The following is a 14,517-nucleotide window of genomic DNA, read 5'->3' on the forward strand; positions in this document are numbered from 1 at the left end:
AAGCATAACCCTTAAATCAAAAGATATTAACCAAAGATAGTTTGCAAAGACAATAACCGTCTATTCAACATATTAACCAAAGAGACTATTGAAACATCTAGCATCCATAACGATTAAATATTATAATTTTACTTTATTTTATATCAAATTTTTTTATTAGTCATTACAAATTTACACTTCTTAAGTCATTATGGATATATATCGATTTTTAAAATTTAAAACAAAATTATAAATTTCTTATATTATAAGTTATTTTTAAAAAAATAAAAATTATAAGTTCAAATTGAAATCGAAACTGGCCGAACCGTAACTACATCTTGCCGGTTCGATTTCAATTTCAAGTTTTGCCAAATCAAAACCGTTGAGGTGAGGAATCTCTCTTTCTCTCGTCATCGCAATTGACTAGGAATATGTGACCGTACCGTTTTGCAGATAAAAGATGTACAAGGGTGTTTCTGTAAAAATATATTGGTTCGATCTCGACCAACCCGTCCATGTTAGACCAGTCGGGCAATCCGATACGTGAACCGGACCACCTCATCTTTCCTGTCCGCTTTCTATCTCACCATAGCCCATTGACACGGAAATCTTCCTCTCGCGCTCTTCGCTCGATTCGTCTTCAAGATCATCGTCGACCGATCGCGGGATCGATCGCCTCGCGCCGACGGATCTCGACTCTGTAGGCCCCGCCCAGCCATTGGATCCGCGTTTCTCGTCGCCATCGATCGTAATTTACCTCCTTAATTTAATCCGCAGTTCTTTAAAAGATCTGGGCCAAGTTTTGCGCCCTAGACCACCCTAGATCCGTTTCCTCTTCCCACCAGCATATTCGATACCGCCGGTAACTTCTTTGCTGCAGCGTTCGAGTTTGGTTCTTTTGATCTATGTTTGCGGGGCCAATTCAATTTCTTGATCTATATCATGTTTTAATCGCCTTTTCTGAATCTTGTTGTGGACTTGGAGACTTTTGAGGAGAGTATGGAGTAAAATGATTCGATCTTGGATGTTATTGGGTGTATCACGGGAAATAGAAAAGAATTCGATTTCGTAAGGTTTCTAAGGTTTAAATCGTGGACATGTGTAGGATGCTTGGTTATGTTCACCATATTTTAGTCGCTTCTTCCGAATCTTACGGTGAATTTGGAGAATTTTGATGAGAGTATGAGGTAGAAAACATCCAATCATGACAATTTAACAGGGTAAATCACCGGAAATAGAAAAGAATTTGAATTCGCTAAGGTTTCTAGGGTTTAGCCTGAACGTGTTCAGGATAGTTGCTAGTGTCCACCATGTTTTAGTCGCTTTTTCTGAATCTTATTGCGGACTTGCAGAAAAGATTCTGAATCCTAGAGCAGAAAAGATTCGATCTTGACAATTTAATAGGGTAAATCCTGGGTAGCGAAAAGGAATTTGCTTTTGTTAAAGTTTCTAGGGTTTAATTGCAAACATGCTCACATAGTTTGTTATCCACCAACAAATTTTTGCTTCGCTCTTAGGGTATTTGAAGTTGTTCTGCAGTGTCAAAGGAGAGAGAAAGATATATAAACTAACCTAGTTGATGGTGAAGTGGACGGTAAAAATGTGTAAAAAAGAAGGAAAAAGAATTTTAGTCACTTTTTTTTTCTTTTGAAAATGTTGATATGATAGAAGTTAACCGTACATAAAAATTGTGAATCTTCACTTATCCAACCCCTGACCCTACTATAATCCCACTATGAACGGGATGAGAGATATCTGACCTGAATGCAAGGGTGCCTTGACAGGTGAGGGAGTGAATTATTAAATAGGTCCATTCTGGAAAGCAAAGGTTCATCTAAGTCTTGATGACTTCTGAATAAATGTGGTTGATCAGGCAAAAATTTGGTAGAATTGATGATCAGATTTTGCAAAAATCATATAGCCATGAATATGCTGTACGCAGAGCAACCAATCAAATGACGCCTTTCTTAGGTTAATACATGTAATTATAGCCTCTTAAAAAATGTTCAAATATTTGATTATTAATATAATCATGGGTATCATGATTATCCAACCTCTCAATAATGAAAAAAAATAGAAAACATGCATGCCAATTTAGAATCCATATATACATTTTCTGCTTGTTCAATATATCTACATATAATAAACAATCCAAATTATTGCCTTAATTTCAATATTTTGACACTTTCAAATAAATACAAGAAATTTCTACCTGTAATTCATACTCAAAACTTTAAAGTATTTCATCTATGCTCACTGGTCATTGTGGTTAGGGATAAACAAGGTCAATTATGTTCATGGCAACACTTTTTTACTTTGTAGGTCATTAAGCTAGTTTATAAATAATACCATGGAAGCAAATCTAGACTACAATCAAGAGCTAAATTTATGGAAGTGTAGAAGTTGCTGCAATGGTAAACTATATCCTAAAATTTTTTAAGTGGGCATAATAGAATAATAGACCTCACTATGTGCCTCCACTAGTTGGTCAGTCTTGGTGTTCTGAATTCTATGGTTTCAATGTTTACTTTAGCAGAATTGATAAGGGTGCAAATACTAAGATTTTAACCGATATATGTATATTGCTTTATTTGGCATAGTATATTGATCCATCTGCATTTTGGCCTGCTGTCCAGCCATACAAAGCCATCTTCTTTATGTAGCACTGCACGCAAAATTTTCATTTGCTTTGTTATCCTATCTTTCTTATTCAGTATTACTATCTTGCAGATACATAGAATGTAATTTGGTGTTTTATATATTGACAAACATTTGTGTAAAAGTTAGAGATTCTTTGAGTACACAATGGAGTCGCAGCAACTTGGTGAGCAGTCATTTCCACCACCTGTTACATCCCTCGGCAATCAAAGTTCTGCTTCTCCTAGACAAGATGCTTCTGTGGAAACGCAATCCATGTTCTCCACTTCTGGTATATCCTCATGGGCCAGAAATCTTAAATTTCCACAGTCATCTGGCCAAGAGGATCTGCAGTCTGGAAATGCAGGAAAGTCAACATTTTCACGTATCACTAGTGGATTTGGGTTTCGTTTGTCACCAAAATCTTCTCAGTCTGAAGAGGATGTCGCTGAGGGTTCCTCAACAACCACACAACCTGGAGTTCTGGGTTCTTTGACAAAAGGTTTCGTTGATACATCCAGAAGTGCAGTAAAGGCTGTCCAAGTAAAGGCTCGGCACATAGTTTCTCAAAATAAAAGAAGATATCAGGTAATGGTCTCACAAATATGATGTTCGCTAGATTTCTGTCACCCGTACAGACTTGTGAGATAGTCAGTTTCCTGTTTGGATTTTCTTTGTGCAGTTTTTTGCTTTATTGGTTTCCTTGTGTGTCTTTTACAGACTAGTTTGGATGCAAATGCTTATGAATCTACTGTCTAATAAATAATTCAATGATTCTAATAACAATTTGTCAACATCATAAAAAACCAAAAGGTTTTGTAAATTGTAATACACATTTAAAATATTGAAATAATAGATATGTTTCTGAAAATGCAATGGTAGTTAATACTTGTAACTAACAATCAGAAGTTTTAACATTATTTTTGTAAATTATTAGCTTGATTTTGATCTTGCCATAATCGGGGAGTGGATTCAATTTTCTTTACACAAATGCTCTGGGCAGAATAAATCATGGGATTAAATTATAAATAAAATTCATATTTTACCTATTCATCACAACTAGGAATTATTTTTATAAATTGAAAGACATTGCTTCTGCTAAAAGTAAAAAAACCTAAAAATTAAACAAGAAAATATTCAAGAAATATTAAGGTAAGATGACATGATTAGCATTTAAAACTTTTGAATTTTATACTAAGTGCAATTATATCTCATAATTTTATCATGTACATTTTATAACTATCCTATTTTTTGTTAATACATATCTAACAAAAAAATTTCAAAGTTAGCCACAAAATAAGCTTAATTAATGATCTTTCATTATCCTACCTCCGGATTAGAGAGCGTTTGACAGCTGTCTGTCTCCATAAAAAATGGAAATGTTAATCAAAGGAAACATTAGAAATTCTCCAATTACATATTGTGTGCCCATTCATATAAAGCCAGTGGTTGGACATCACAACACATACAAAAGGTCAAACTCACGTTGTTGGATGGCTCATATTTCAGAATTGGGAATTGGAATTACTTAGTCTTGCATATGTTCTTCAGTGTTTTTTAATGCCAATCAAGGTTTCCATCATAATTATGCTTGGCTTGCATATGTTCTTCGACCACCATTGGGAACCACCAGAAGCTTTGCTTCTTTACTTGTACTTTTGACACAACCTTTCTAATCTTATCCATATTGGGGGTATCTTGTACATTAACTTTTCTCTTTTCTTTTTATATTTCATAACTGTTAATGTAATATAGATGATGGCAGGTCAGTGCCAAGTTTCACTGCTGTTTTTTAAATACTCAGTTACTTTATGCTTTTCTCTTATTTTCGTTTTGTATGATCTTTGTGAACCTTAAATTTTGTTATTTCATTCTGAGATTCCATTGCATCATTAATGCCATTTGCTCTTGGTTACATAATTTGTAATTTCTGAACAATGGTCAACTGTCAACCTTCTCTCATTGTTGCTTCTGCTAATATGAACCAACTTTCTTTAAAAAAAAAAAAAGGAAAACTGCTGATTCCTTGTATATGTGCATCACCCCCTTTTTCTTTATTTATTCCAGGAAGGTGGATTTGATTTGGATATGACATACATTACTGAGAATATTATTGCCATGGGTTTCCCGGCAGGTGACATGAGCTCAGGTTTTTTTGGATATGTTGAGGTACTTTAGAAATTGACTTATTACTGTTACTGAACAATTCTTGTTAAGTAAATAAAATTTATTTATTTTGCAGGGATTTTATCGCAACCATATGGAAGAAGTGATCAAGTTCTTTGAAACTCACCATAAGGTACCATGTTATTAAACTTTCCCAAGGTGAGAAATGATGTGTGTTCTAATTGTGAACAGTGTACATAATATTTTGCTTATTATAATGCTACAGGTATCCACTGAGTAAAAAAGAAATTTTGATTGAGTGATTATGATGGTACAAGGATGCAAGCATAAGTTTGACAATAGCTAATAAACCATAGTGAACAGAATAATTTTGAAAAGGTGTGAGGTATGCATACAATTTGGAGAATTTAGTGAAAAGTTCTAGGACCAAGGTGACGAGCATTCTTCTTTGCACTTTTTTGTCCATTCTTCTTTCTTATGCTTATTATTGCTTTGGAACAATGATTGAATTTTCTGTCGGCATGGGGAGTTCATCATTGAGCCATGTTGTGCTGGTGCCAGTATTCTATGCTAAGAATGAGTCAACTTTTGGCCTATATCGACGAACACAAGGGACATGTTGGTCATGTCATGCCAAGTCATATTGAGCCAGCAACATAAAAACTCTCTGTCATGACAAAACTTGAAATCATACTTTGGTTGATCATGATATGTTACTGCTTTTAGATTATTTGAGAACTATGGCTTTCCTGAGAAAATGATATGAAAGTTTCAGTGTATAGGACATGAAAATTCTTCAGGTTACATATTAATTCTGATAACTTGTACTGTCTAATATGTAGGCATCTACAGCAGTGTCAGCTTTTTGCTGAGTTAGTTTTAGTTATTATTATTATTTTTTTGAGTTGTGATGGACTGTTGGTGTTTCTTCTAACACCTTAAGGACTGATTTATCTACCACTGCTGACCAAACTGCCCTTATGAGTATTCATGTTGTCTTTGAGGAGGGGGTAAGTAAATGTGGTTGGTAATGTTAACCGTTTATATGGAACAGTTTCCTGATTACTAGGATGCCATTCAGATGTCCATCTCAAAACAACTTTTGTGCCTTTCTCTTTATAAATTTTTTCATTAACTTTTGTCAAGCTTATGTTTCAACAAGGATTTACTGTTTGGTTTACATTTTCTTGAATGAAAGTTTACTCTAGCACTTGAATTTGTATGAATAACATGCAATCTCTTGCATTAAATTTTCTTGCGTAGTTTTTTAATTGAAATTTTTTTTGTAGGGTAAGTATAAAGTATACAATTTATGTTCAGAGAGGCTTTATGATGCATCTCTATTTGAGGGAAAGGTACATTCATGTATATCAATTAAGATTGCAATATCCTCACTCCATTGCATGTGACGCTTATGCTTCTTGACTTTGCTGAATGCTCATGTAAATTCTTTGCTAGTTTATGTAGTTTCTACAACTTTTGTTTACATTCTAACTTAATGGTTTCTGTCCATTTTATAAACATGAGTATAATTTTTCAAAATAAACTTAATATTATACTAAATTGTACTTTGTTTGTGGCGGTGCTTGCCCCATACACTGCTACAGTTCAAGTTTCTTCTTTGAAAAAGAGAAATAAATAGTTACTTCACTTTTGTTGTCTTTCAAAGAGCTTCTAATTATATATTCAATATCTTTTCATGATAAATTTTTTTTTTCACTTGTTCAATCTCATCCTCGTCAAATCAAACATACCATGCTTCACCTTTACTCTGTTGATCCTGTTGCCCATTTTTTAGTCCTTCTAATTCTACCTCACAAGCCCAACCATCTTAAAAGTATCATGCATCATATCCTGATTTCAATCTCCATTCAGTCAAAGTGTTTTATCTGATTCATTGATTAATCAGATTTCTAGCACGACAGTCTCACACAAAATATTAATTATTGTCTTCATTGTAATAGTTTTATTCATCCTGCTGAACAATTAAGAGTTGCAATAGACCTGGGGCAATTGTCTGATTCACTCATGCTCTTTACCATTGTCACTTAACAATAAAAGTTAGGAACACATATATCTGATGCAATTATAAAGGCAATCGTTATTGCCTTTTTTATATGAAGGGCAAGGAATTGCCATCTCGATCTGGTTGACTGTTGGACTAGTTTGGTTCAGTTATGAGCAGTAGACCATCCACTACCACAGATATGGTAAGAAAAGGAAAATCAAGAAGGTAATAAAGAAAAACATGATAAATATCTGGAGAGAAGACAAGCAGACCTTTTTCTCCTTGCTCGAGATCACTCATCTTCCTTCTTTTCACCTTCTTCTCTTATGTTTTTTTTTTTCTGTCATTGCCTCCCTGCAGGAGAGAGAGGATTATGCAGATGAGTTGTGACTTTATAGAGATCATGATTGAGATTGATCCTCTAATCAATTGCATTTTTTTTGGGTTATCTTAGACCAACTGGCTTTCAACCTAATCATTCTGATTTGAAGTTAAGAATCATTAAAATTGGACTTGTCCATGTCTGGTTTTGTATTGAAAATGGTTGAAGACCAACCTTGATGCAAACTGGCTTGATATCGATTTATGACTGCTGTACTGGCCAGTTCAGTTTAAGAGTACAACCCATAATGAATAGTGCTGATGAACCAATTTCTTGGTGTCTTGCATATCTGAAGTATTTGTCACATCTCAGGTGGCTTGCTTCCCTTTTGATGATCATAACTGCCCTCCAATTCAACTTATTACATCATTCTGTCAAAGTGCGTACTCATGGTTGAAGGAGGACATCGAAAATGTGGTTGTTGTTCATTGTAAAGCTGGTATGGCAAGGACAGGGTTGATGATTTCTAGCCTTCTTCTGTATCTAAAGGTAAGAATAAGTTGCAAAATTTGTAGGCAATATGATTTGTTACCTCTCTCATCTATTGTTTGCTATTTTCTTTGATATAAGTTAATGCTGTTTTATGCAGTTCTTTCCTACTGCTGAAGAGTCCATGGAATATTACAACCAGAAAAGATGTATAGATGGAAAAGGACTTGTTCTCCCAAGTCAGATTGTTAGTCTATTCCTTGCTATAACATACCTGTAAAAATACAAGAAAAATCATTTTTTAAGATCCTGACATTTGTTTGCACTTCTGTTAAATTCAGAGGTACGTCAAATATTTCGAACGTATCTTGACATACTTCAATGGTGAAAATCAGCCAAGCCGCAGGTAACACCTTTTTCTTGTTATCATTTCTATGAGCATGTCAATTTTTGTAGTTCCACTAATGTCACAGTTTCCCTCTTTCCAGGTGCATGCTTAAAGGGTTTCGTCTTCATAGGTGTCCTTATTGGATCCGGCCTTCAATTACTGTTTCTAATCATAATGGTATTGGCTGTTTCGGTATCTCATCTTACTGCATGAATTGCATCCATTTTGGGCACCTTTAAATATTGGGTCAAAATGGGTTCTAGGTAGGATCTTTATATGCAACCTTACCCATGGAAGTAAAGAGATTTTTCCTGTGATACTTTCAATTTGATTACTATAAATCATTATCCAATAGAGCTTTGAAAATTATATTCTCTCACAACTTATCTAAAGCTCTCTTATATTTTAAGAAAGTATCAATTTTGTATCTATCATCATTAATATTAGCATATTTGACATGCATGTGTACCAATATTTGCACCTGCACTTGCTGATTGAGATATTGTATGTATAAGGGAATCAGCTTACTTGTGTAACTTAATGGTTGGTGCATATTTTAATTACTCTATGTCTCTACATTTCCTTCTTTTTGGAATTGGTACTAAATGTAGCACCTGCATCTCTTGCAAAACAGGAGTCCTCTTCTCAACAAAGAAGCATTCAAGAACCAAAGATCTAATGGTATGTTTTTATTTATGTATATGTTTACTGAATCTAAAGTTGTTTTAAACTGTGTATTTTACTTTCAACATCTTCGTGTTGGTTTTGGCCTGTGCCTGTTCTGGTAATATCCAATTTGGGCTCAGCAATATGAAAAATGCTGGCCTTTTGCGGGTGTGTTCATAGATGTTGCTCTATTTTTGCTAAGTTTTCATGTTTATTTATAGTTTTTATTTCTTAAGATATTCTGCTGTTTGTACATAGCATAAGTGACAGATTGCATGCAAAGGAGAAGCAAAAGTTGATCAGAAGTAGGAATTTGGTAATATATTATCTGATCATGAACTAAATATTCAGGGGAATGCACTTAATTGGATTTTTGAATACAACACAGATAATTATGTTTGAGGGGAAAGTTCATGAAGATTTTGATTGATCCATACTCCACAAAAATGTTGTCAAGCCTTGTTCAATTTGATAGTATAGCTCATTTGGTAAAAATATCATTTCTGATTAATGCATAGTCTTGCCAAGGTTTAAATACCGATTGCAAGGTTCGCCGTACCGTACCGATGTTTCAACCCGGGCTTGGTACGGTACGGTACTGGTGTATCGAATAATTTTATATTTTTTTTCATACTGTAGTAGTGCTACAGTAAAATACTGTATCACTGTAGCGGTACGAGGCGGCCCGCGTACCAGTAACCTGTCGGACAGGTACATACCGCCCGGTACAGGCGGTATGCTTCGGTATGGCAGACCTTGACCGATTGTACCTATTTTTTTGTCCAATTGGTATTTTATCAAATCCGATCAAGGACCAGTACAAGACTATATGGTAGTTCTGCACCAGTCAATGTTTGGTTTTTTCTTTTTCTGTTCTATTCCAGTGCTATCAGGTGGTATACCACCAAATATATTGGTATTATGTTTGACAAGGTAAAATGGTATTCGACCAAGATATTAAACACTGATTCTTTGTACTTTTAGAATGTAGATATAAGATAATCCTCAATACCTGAGCATTGTTTCTGCCCTCAAATAAGCTGCCAAGTGATCCCACAGCAGTTCCTAACTTACATAATGGTGCATTGCACAAGTACTATATCAATCATGACAAAAAACATAGTAGTGTGGAGAAACTTCAAAATTTTCAGTTTAACTCAAATATCTTAATCCCTAAGAAATGGCCTTTTATACAATATTCACTTTGTGATTAAATTTTGGAATTTAAGTTAGATATAAACTCATTTCATTGGCACGTAAGTTTCAAGCTAACTTTTTGATAAGATTTTAGCTCATTCTCTCAAGTGTTCCCTCTTCGTATCATCATTTTTAGACTTACATCATGCACATGCATGTGTATGTGCATGTCTATTTTCAAATTCATGGGTACTTATCTACATATATGTGGTTTGGTTGTAGTATCTACTATCTAATATATAATCGGTTATCTAAACTTGTTACGTAGCTAACTAGTGTCAGCATATTTGTTTACACTTTTATATTTGATTAAATTATGAGTATATAAAGTAAATCTTCATGTTTTCATCTTCATTTTTTTAGAAATTTTCTGAAAGCAAAATTGTTAAACTTCGTTAAATTTGTATCCTTTAATTTATGTGAAAAATCATGTAATGTGGATTTTCAATTTATGAATATAAATGCTAATTTGCGCATGTACACTCATGAGCATTCTGTACATGGAAATATAAGCATGTTTTAGGAATGCTATAACTTTAACTTCTAATTTTTACAGTATAAAAGCACTTGGAAAGAACCTTTTTGCTTATCCTGGTTAAGCAACTACAAGAAAATTTTTAAAAGCTTTTTCTCTGATAAATTTTACTTTTTGTAAATTCATTGGTTGTTTGATCTAATTCCAAGCCTATTGCTTGTAGTTGGATTTACTCACCACTAAAATATTGTCTCTTTTGTTCTCTACTAGAGAACATGTGATAAAATTATGGTAATATTGTCTTGATTCTTATTCAAGATACAAATATTTTTAGGTAATATACTTTCTTGGTCTTGATCCTCTTGAATGTCTTTTATGATTAAGGACGATCTCAGCACCATTCAACCAGTTTGACTGATTCCTATCCAAGAGCCCATTGAAGATTTGAAGCCCTGTTTGCCCAAGCAAAGCTAAGTCCTAGCAGCCTCTCACTTCAATCCAGGTCCTAATAGGACTCGGATTAGGGCAGCCCTCACCCAAATAGGGACAACCACCAAGCAAGGGGCGTGCGATAGCCCTACAAAGAAAGTATTAGTTGTGCCCCTCCTACCAGGAAAGTCCTTAAACTCTAAGGACTTGGGGCACCCCTCCCTCTATAAAACAAGGGGTGTGCCCCATCTATAGAAAAAACCAAATAATTCCACCGCAAGAGCCCAACCGACCCTAGCTATTCTACCTTAGAATAGAGAAGAGAAGAGAGGAGAAGAGAGAAGGGAAGAATTCTATACGGTACACCCATCCTTTCCACCGCAGCCTTTTTCCTTGAGTTCCAGTAGCCAAAGCTCTGCATCAAAGCTTCGTCCAGTTACTGCAAGAAGTCCCTAAAGTGGTTGCTGTCCAAACCTTAGGAGGAGGTTCCAGCAGCAAAAGAGGAGAAGATTGAAACCGGCAGCGATAGGAAAACTGCTAAGAGCACCTAAGTGCTGTCCAAAGACAACCTGCGTTCTTATGCATCTATAAGTTTCCTATCATGTTTTTATTTCATTGTTTTAAGTCTTGCAGTTAGCAATTTAGCTTTACAAGTAACAGAGATTGTTTTCTTTTGGTTTTACGGTTGGTCTTTATATGATAGTTCTCTCCTCCGCCAAAATTTCCATCCGAAAGGTGGTATTGAGTTGACGGATCATCGAACCCGAATCCTATGTGGATCATTTTGTGCAGAAAATGAAACTCCAACAGCTGAATTATACCTTAGGCAGAATGAATTGATCGTCTTCTTCTCTATTCCTTATTGTTCTTTTCTCAGGGCCTTTATAAGCCTTTTTCAGCTCTTAACGAATTTGACAGTTTTATTTTGCTGAATCATCTCTTGCATGAATTTGGCAAAGTTGCATGCTTCTTATGTCTCAGAAATTGCTAATGATTACATCCTAATGACTGATATAATTTATCAAGATTAATAAATCATTATCAATGTGAGATGTCACCAATTTAGTATTTTATATTGGTGCAGTAGATCTTTTATACCTTGGCTTATCAGCCGTAGAAGTTTCCAACTTCTACTTACTAGTGTGCTACTTGTTTATCCTCAATTTGCAGTTATTCTCATGGTATCTATGCCTCACTGATCATCATGTTTTTTAGCCCGAAGATTTCTGGTTTAGTGCACCAAAGAAGGGGATCATGGTCTTTGCTTTACCAGGCGAGCCTGGTTTGACTGAGGTGGCTGGCGATTTTAAGATTCACTTCCATGATCGACAAGGAGATTTTTACTGGTGAGGACAATTCCCCAAATTTGTCATCTTCCTGGTTCTCGTGTCGCCTTAGATTAGGTAATATGTATCATCCTAGTGGTTAGATGCATGGTTTTTTTGTGAGTTTTAATTTTACCATTCCTGTATCTTTTTAAGGTAGTATTTTAATTCAGGACTTCTTTTCTGTTTTTCAGTTGTGACCATTTCCATGTGTGATTAGTGGCAGGCTGTATATTGTTTAGGAGTAAAATATAGTTTGTAGTGAAAATGTATTGCATCTTCCTTTTACCCTCATAGAGATGATGATTATTGATAGTAAGCACTTGGCAGTATGTCCTGTTAAAATGCAAACTGTGCAAATGTTGAGAGTGAACAATTTAGTCTAGGTTGCGCCAATGTTCATCTTCACTACTTGCACACAAACTATGCATTTGTGGTGTGAATACAACATATCTTATTATTAAAGCCTCTTAACATTTCAAATGACTGTAGCATTTTTAAAAAATACATTAGGATGTCAAATTTTCTCCTGGTTCTCTGTAATGTATAGTGGCTGTTGGAACCAACACTAGAGCAGTATGAGAAAAAAATTATGGCATTCTTAAAATGGCAAGCTTGTTAATTGTATAATTAGCTTATGTATTACTTCTCAATTAACAATGAATATGCCAGTTAATTGTTTCATCATTCATGAGCCTATGTCTTGCTATTGAATTTACAATATTCATAACTTACAACTATTTACTTGTCTGATTGTCTAGCTGGTTAAATACAACATTTACGGAGAACAGGAAGATCTTGAATACTTCTGACCTTGATGGCTTTGACAAGGTAAGATTCTGGTACTAGGCAATGAAAATGATAAGTTCGATCATTAATTAGGATGCTTTGAGACACTTTCTTGCACGACTTCATCATAAGATAAGAAACTATTTATTCTTGACTTGTAACCTAAAGGTAAAATTGGATTTTGACCATCCTTCTCCTTTAAGTGTGAAACAAGAAAATCTTTTGCTATAATCTCTGCAGTCGGCTTGTTCTCAAAACTTTATTAAATTAAATACTTGCCCATTCATTTTCCTTATGATTATGTTATATTTGTTATGTTTTATTATTTCTGTTTACATTCTTTTATCTCACCGTTCAAACCTTTACTGCAGAGAAAGTTGCCCTCTCCAGGATTCCAGATTGAAATCGTGCTTGTGGATTATGATGCTTCTAATTCTCCACGACAGATTGGGTCAAATGCCAACAAGGAATCTGCTCCAGACACCACATCAGCCACTGCAACAAAAGAAATTTGCACTCCACCTTCAAAAGTTGACAGCGACTCTAGAAGCCAAGACAAGGATGACGTCTTCTCGGACAGTGAAGCAGAAGAAACTGGTTCCTCCAAGAGGAGGCGTGACAAGGTGGCTGGTGATACTGATGGATCTACGGTTACAGCTAAAGGAGCTGAAATGAAGTCTTCAAAAGAGGAAGCCACAGCCATAGCACAAGCCATCGGACAAGTTACACTGAAAAATGAAGCAGGAGCTAAGAATGTGCCTGATTCATCTGATGTGAAAATTGAAGGGAGCAGCAAGAGTTTGCCGGTGGAGACTCCTGAACTGGGGTCTACCACTATGAGTGAATTCAAGGCAATCGCGGCAGATGCTTCAGTCTTCTCCTTTGGTGACGATGAAGACTACGAGAGTGAATGAACCCAACCAACCATTCAGCATTCATCAGGATGTACAGATAAATGTGGTCAAGGACATTGGATGAACTTATAGAGCCAGAATGATGTACGTTCAAACACATCTGGGCTTGGCGGAAACCCTGCTAAAATTTGGTTTGTTCCTTCCCCCGACAGTTAATTTAGATATGTATTCATATTGTATTCCTACATGGATGTTGAATACTTGTTACTATTGGACCGAAAACATTGCCTGCTTCCTTCATTCATGGGGTTGATGATAGTTGTGCTGTGTCTGATGATTCTCATCTAGGAGTTGTGTTGGCTGGTTTTGTGGAACTCGGTTGCTGTCCATATTTAGCATGCCCTATTGCCTCTCCATCAAGAGGACAAATTTATTGTACATACAGCCTTTCAATCTTCTAGGATGATTAATTGCATGCATCCTTCAGAAAATTGCACCATTTGGGAGATCGAGTCATGAGAAAATTATTTTGAAATATTAAGTTTAGCTTCCACCTTTCATTAACTCCGAATTGAGTGTTTGAGGATTTGAGTGTCTCATGTTTGGAATTCCTCCTTTTCCATTTGCATCTAGCTAAATTGCTGTTATTGATGTTTTTGTCATAGCCACTTCCCACTTTATCTCCTCTTTAGTAGGTTTAAATGTGTGTATATATGAGTAGGCTCGAACCAGAACCGAACCGGGTTGGAACTCGAACCAAATCTTGATGTCATTAATTAATTAATATGCTAAATAAACAATACCATGTATGCATCGAGATTGTGACTAATTT

At 35.3% G+C, this 14,517-nt stretch overlaps 1 protein-coding gene across 6 annotated transcripts; it reads left to right on the plus strand.

Annotated features, from left to right (window-relative positions):
- The first annotated feature begins 537 nt into the window (after window positions 1–537).
- LOC103992479 (phosphatidylinositol 3,4,5-trisphosphate 3-phosphatase and protein-tyrosine-phosphatase PTEN2A) lies at window positions 538–13,985 on the plus strand. Of its 6 annotated transcripts, none has more exons than XM_065192962.1 (13): window positions 538–841; window positions 2,710–3,204; window positions 4,684–4,785; window positions 4,859–4,915; window positions 6,033–6,098; window positions 7,446–7,622; window positions 7,723–7,809; window positions 7,904–7,968; window positions 8,051–8,127; window positions 8,585–8,631; window positions 11,933–12,063; window positions 12,804–12,873; window positions 13,203–13,985. In XM_065192962.1, the coding sequence occupies exons 2-13, from the start codon at window positions 2,785–2,787 to the stop codon at window positions 13,743–13,745; spliced, it is 1,842 nt and encodes a 613-aa protein (XP_065049034.1). In that variant the 5' UTR covers window positions 538–841; window positions 2,710–2,784; the 3' UTR covers window positions 13,746–13,985. The 6 variants fall into 6 exon arrangements, with proteins under 6 accessions (XP_065049034.1, XP_065049035.1, XP_065049036.1 ...); XM_065192963.1 differs by having other exon boundaries at window positions 2,763–3,204; XM_065192964.1 differs by having other exon boundaries at window positions 2,767–3,204.
- Window positions 13,986–14,517: the final 532 nt, after the last annotated feature.

The sequence above is a fragment of the Musa acuminata genome, chromosome BXJ1-7 (assembly GCF_036884655.1).
Source record: "Musa acuminata AAA Group cultivar baxijiao chromosome BXJ1-7, Cavendish_Baxijiao_AAA, whole genome shotgun sequence".
In the NCBI taxonomy this organism is placed as follows: Eukaryota; Viridiplantae; Streptophyta; class Magnoliopsida; order Zingiberales; family Musaceae; genus Musa; species Musa acuminata.

Excerpts from the sequence above, each read along its gene's own strand:
- LOC103992479 (XM_065192962.1), top strand. The coding sequence starts at position 2,785 with ATGGAGTCGCAGCAACTTGGTGAGCAGTCATTTCCACCACCTGTTACA. Across the intron at positions 7,623-7,722 it reads GCCTTCTTCTGTATCTAAAG|TTCTTTCCTACTGCTGAAGA; the intron begins GTAAGAATAAGT and ends TGTTTTATGCAG. Across the intron at positions 12,064-12,803 it reads CGACAAGGAGATTTTTACTG|CTGGTTAAATACAACATTTA; the intron begins GTGAGGACAATT and ends CTGATTGTCTAG.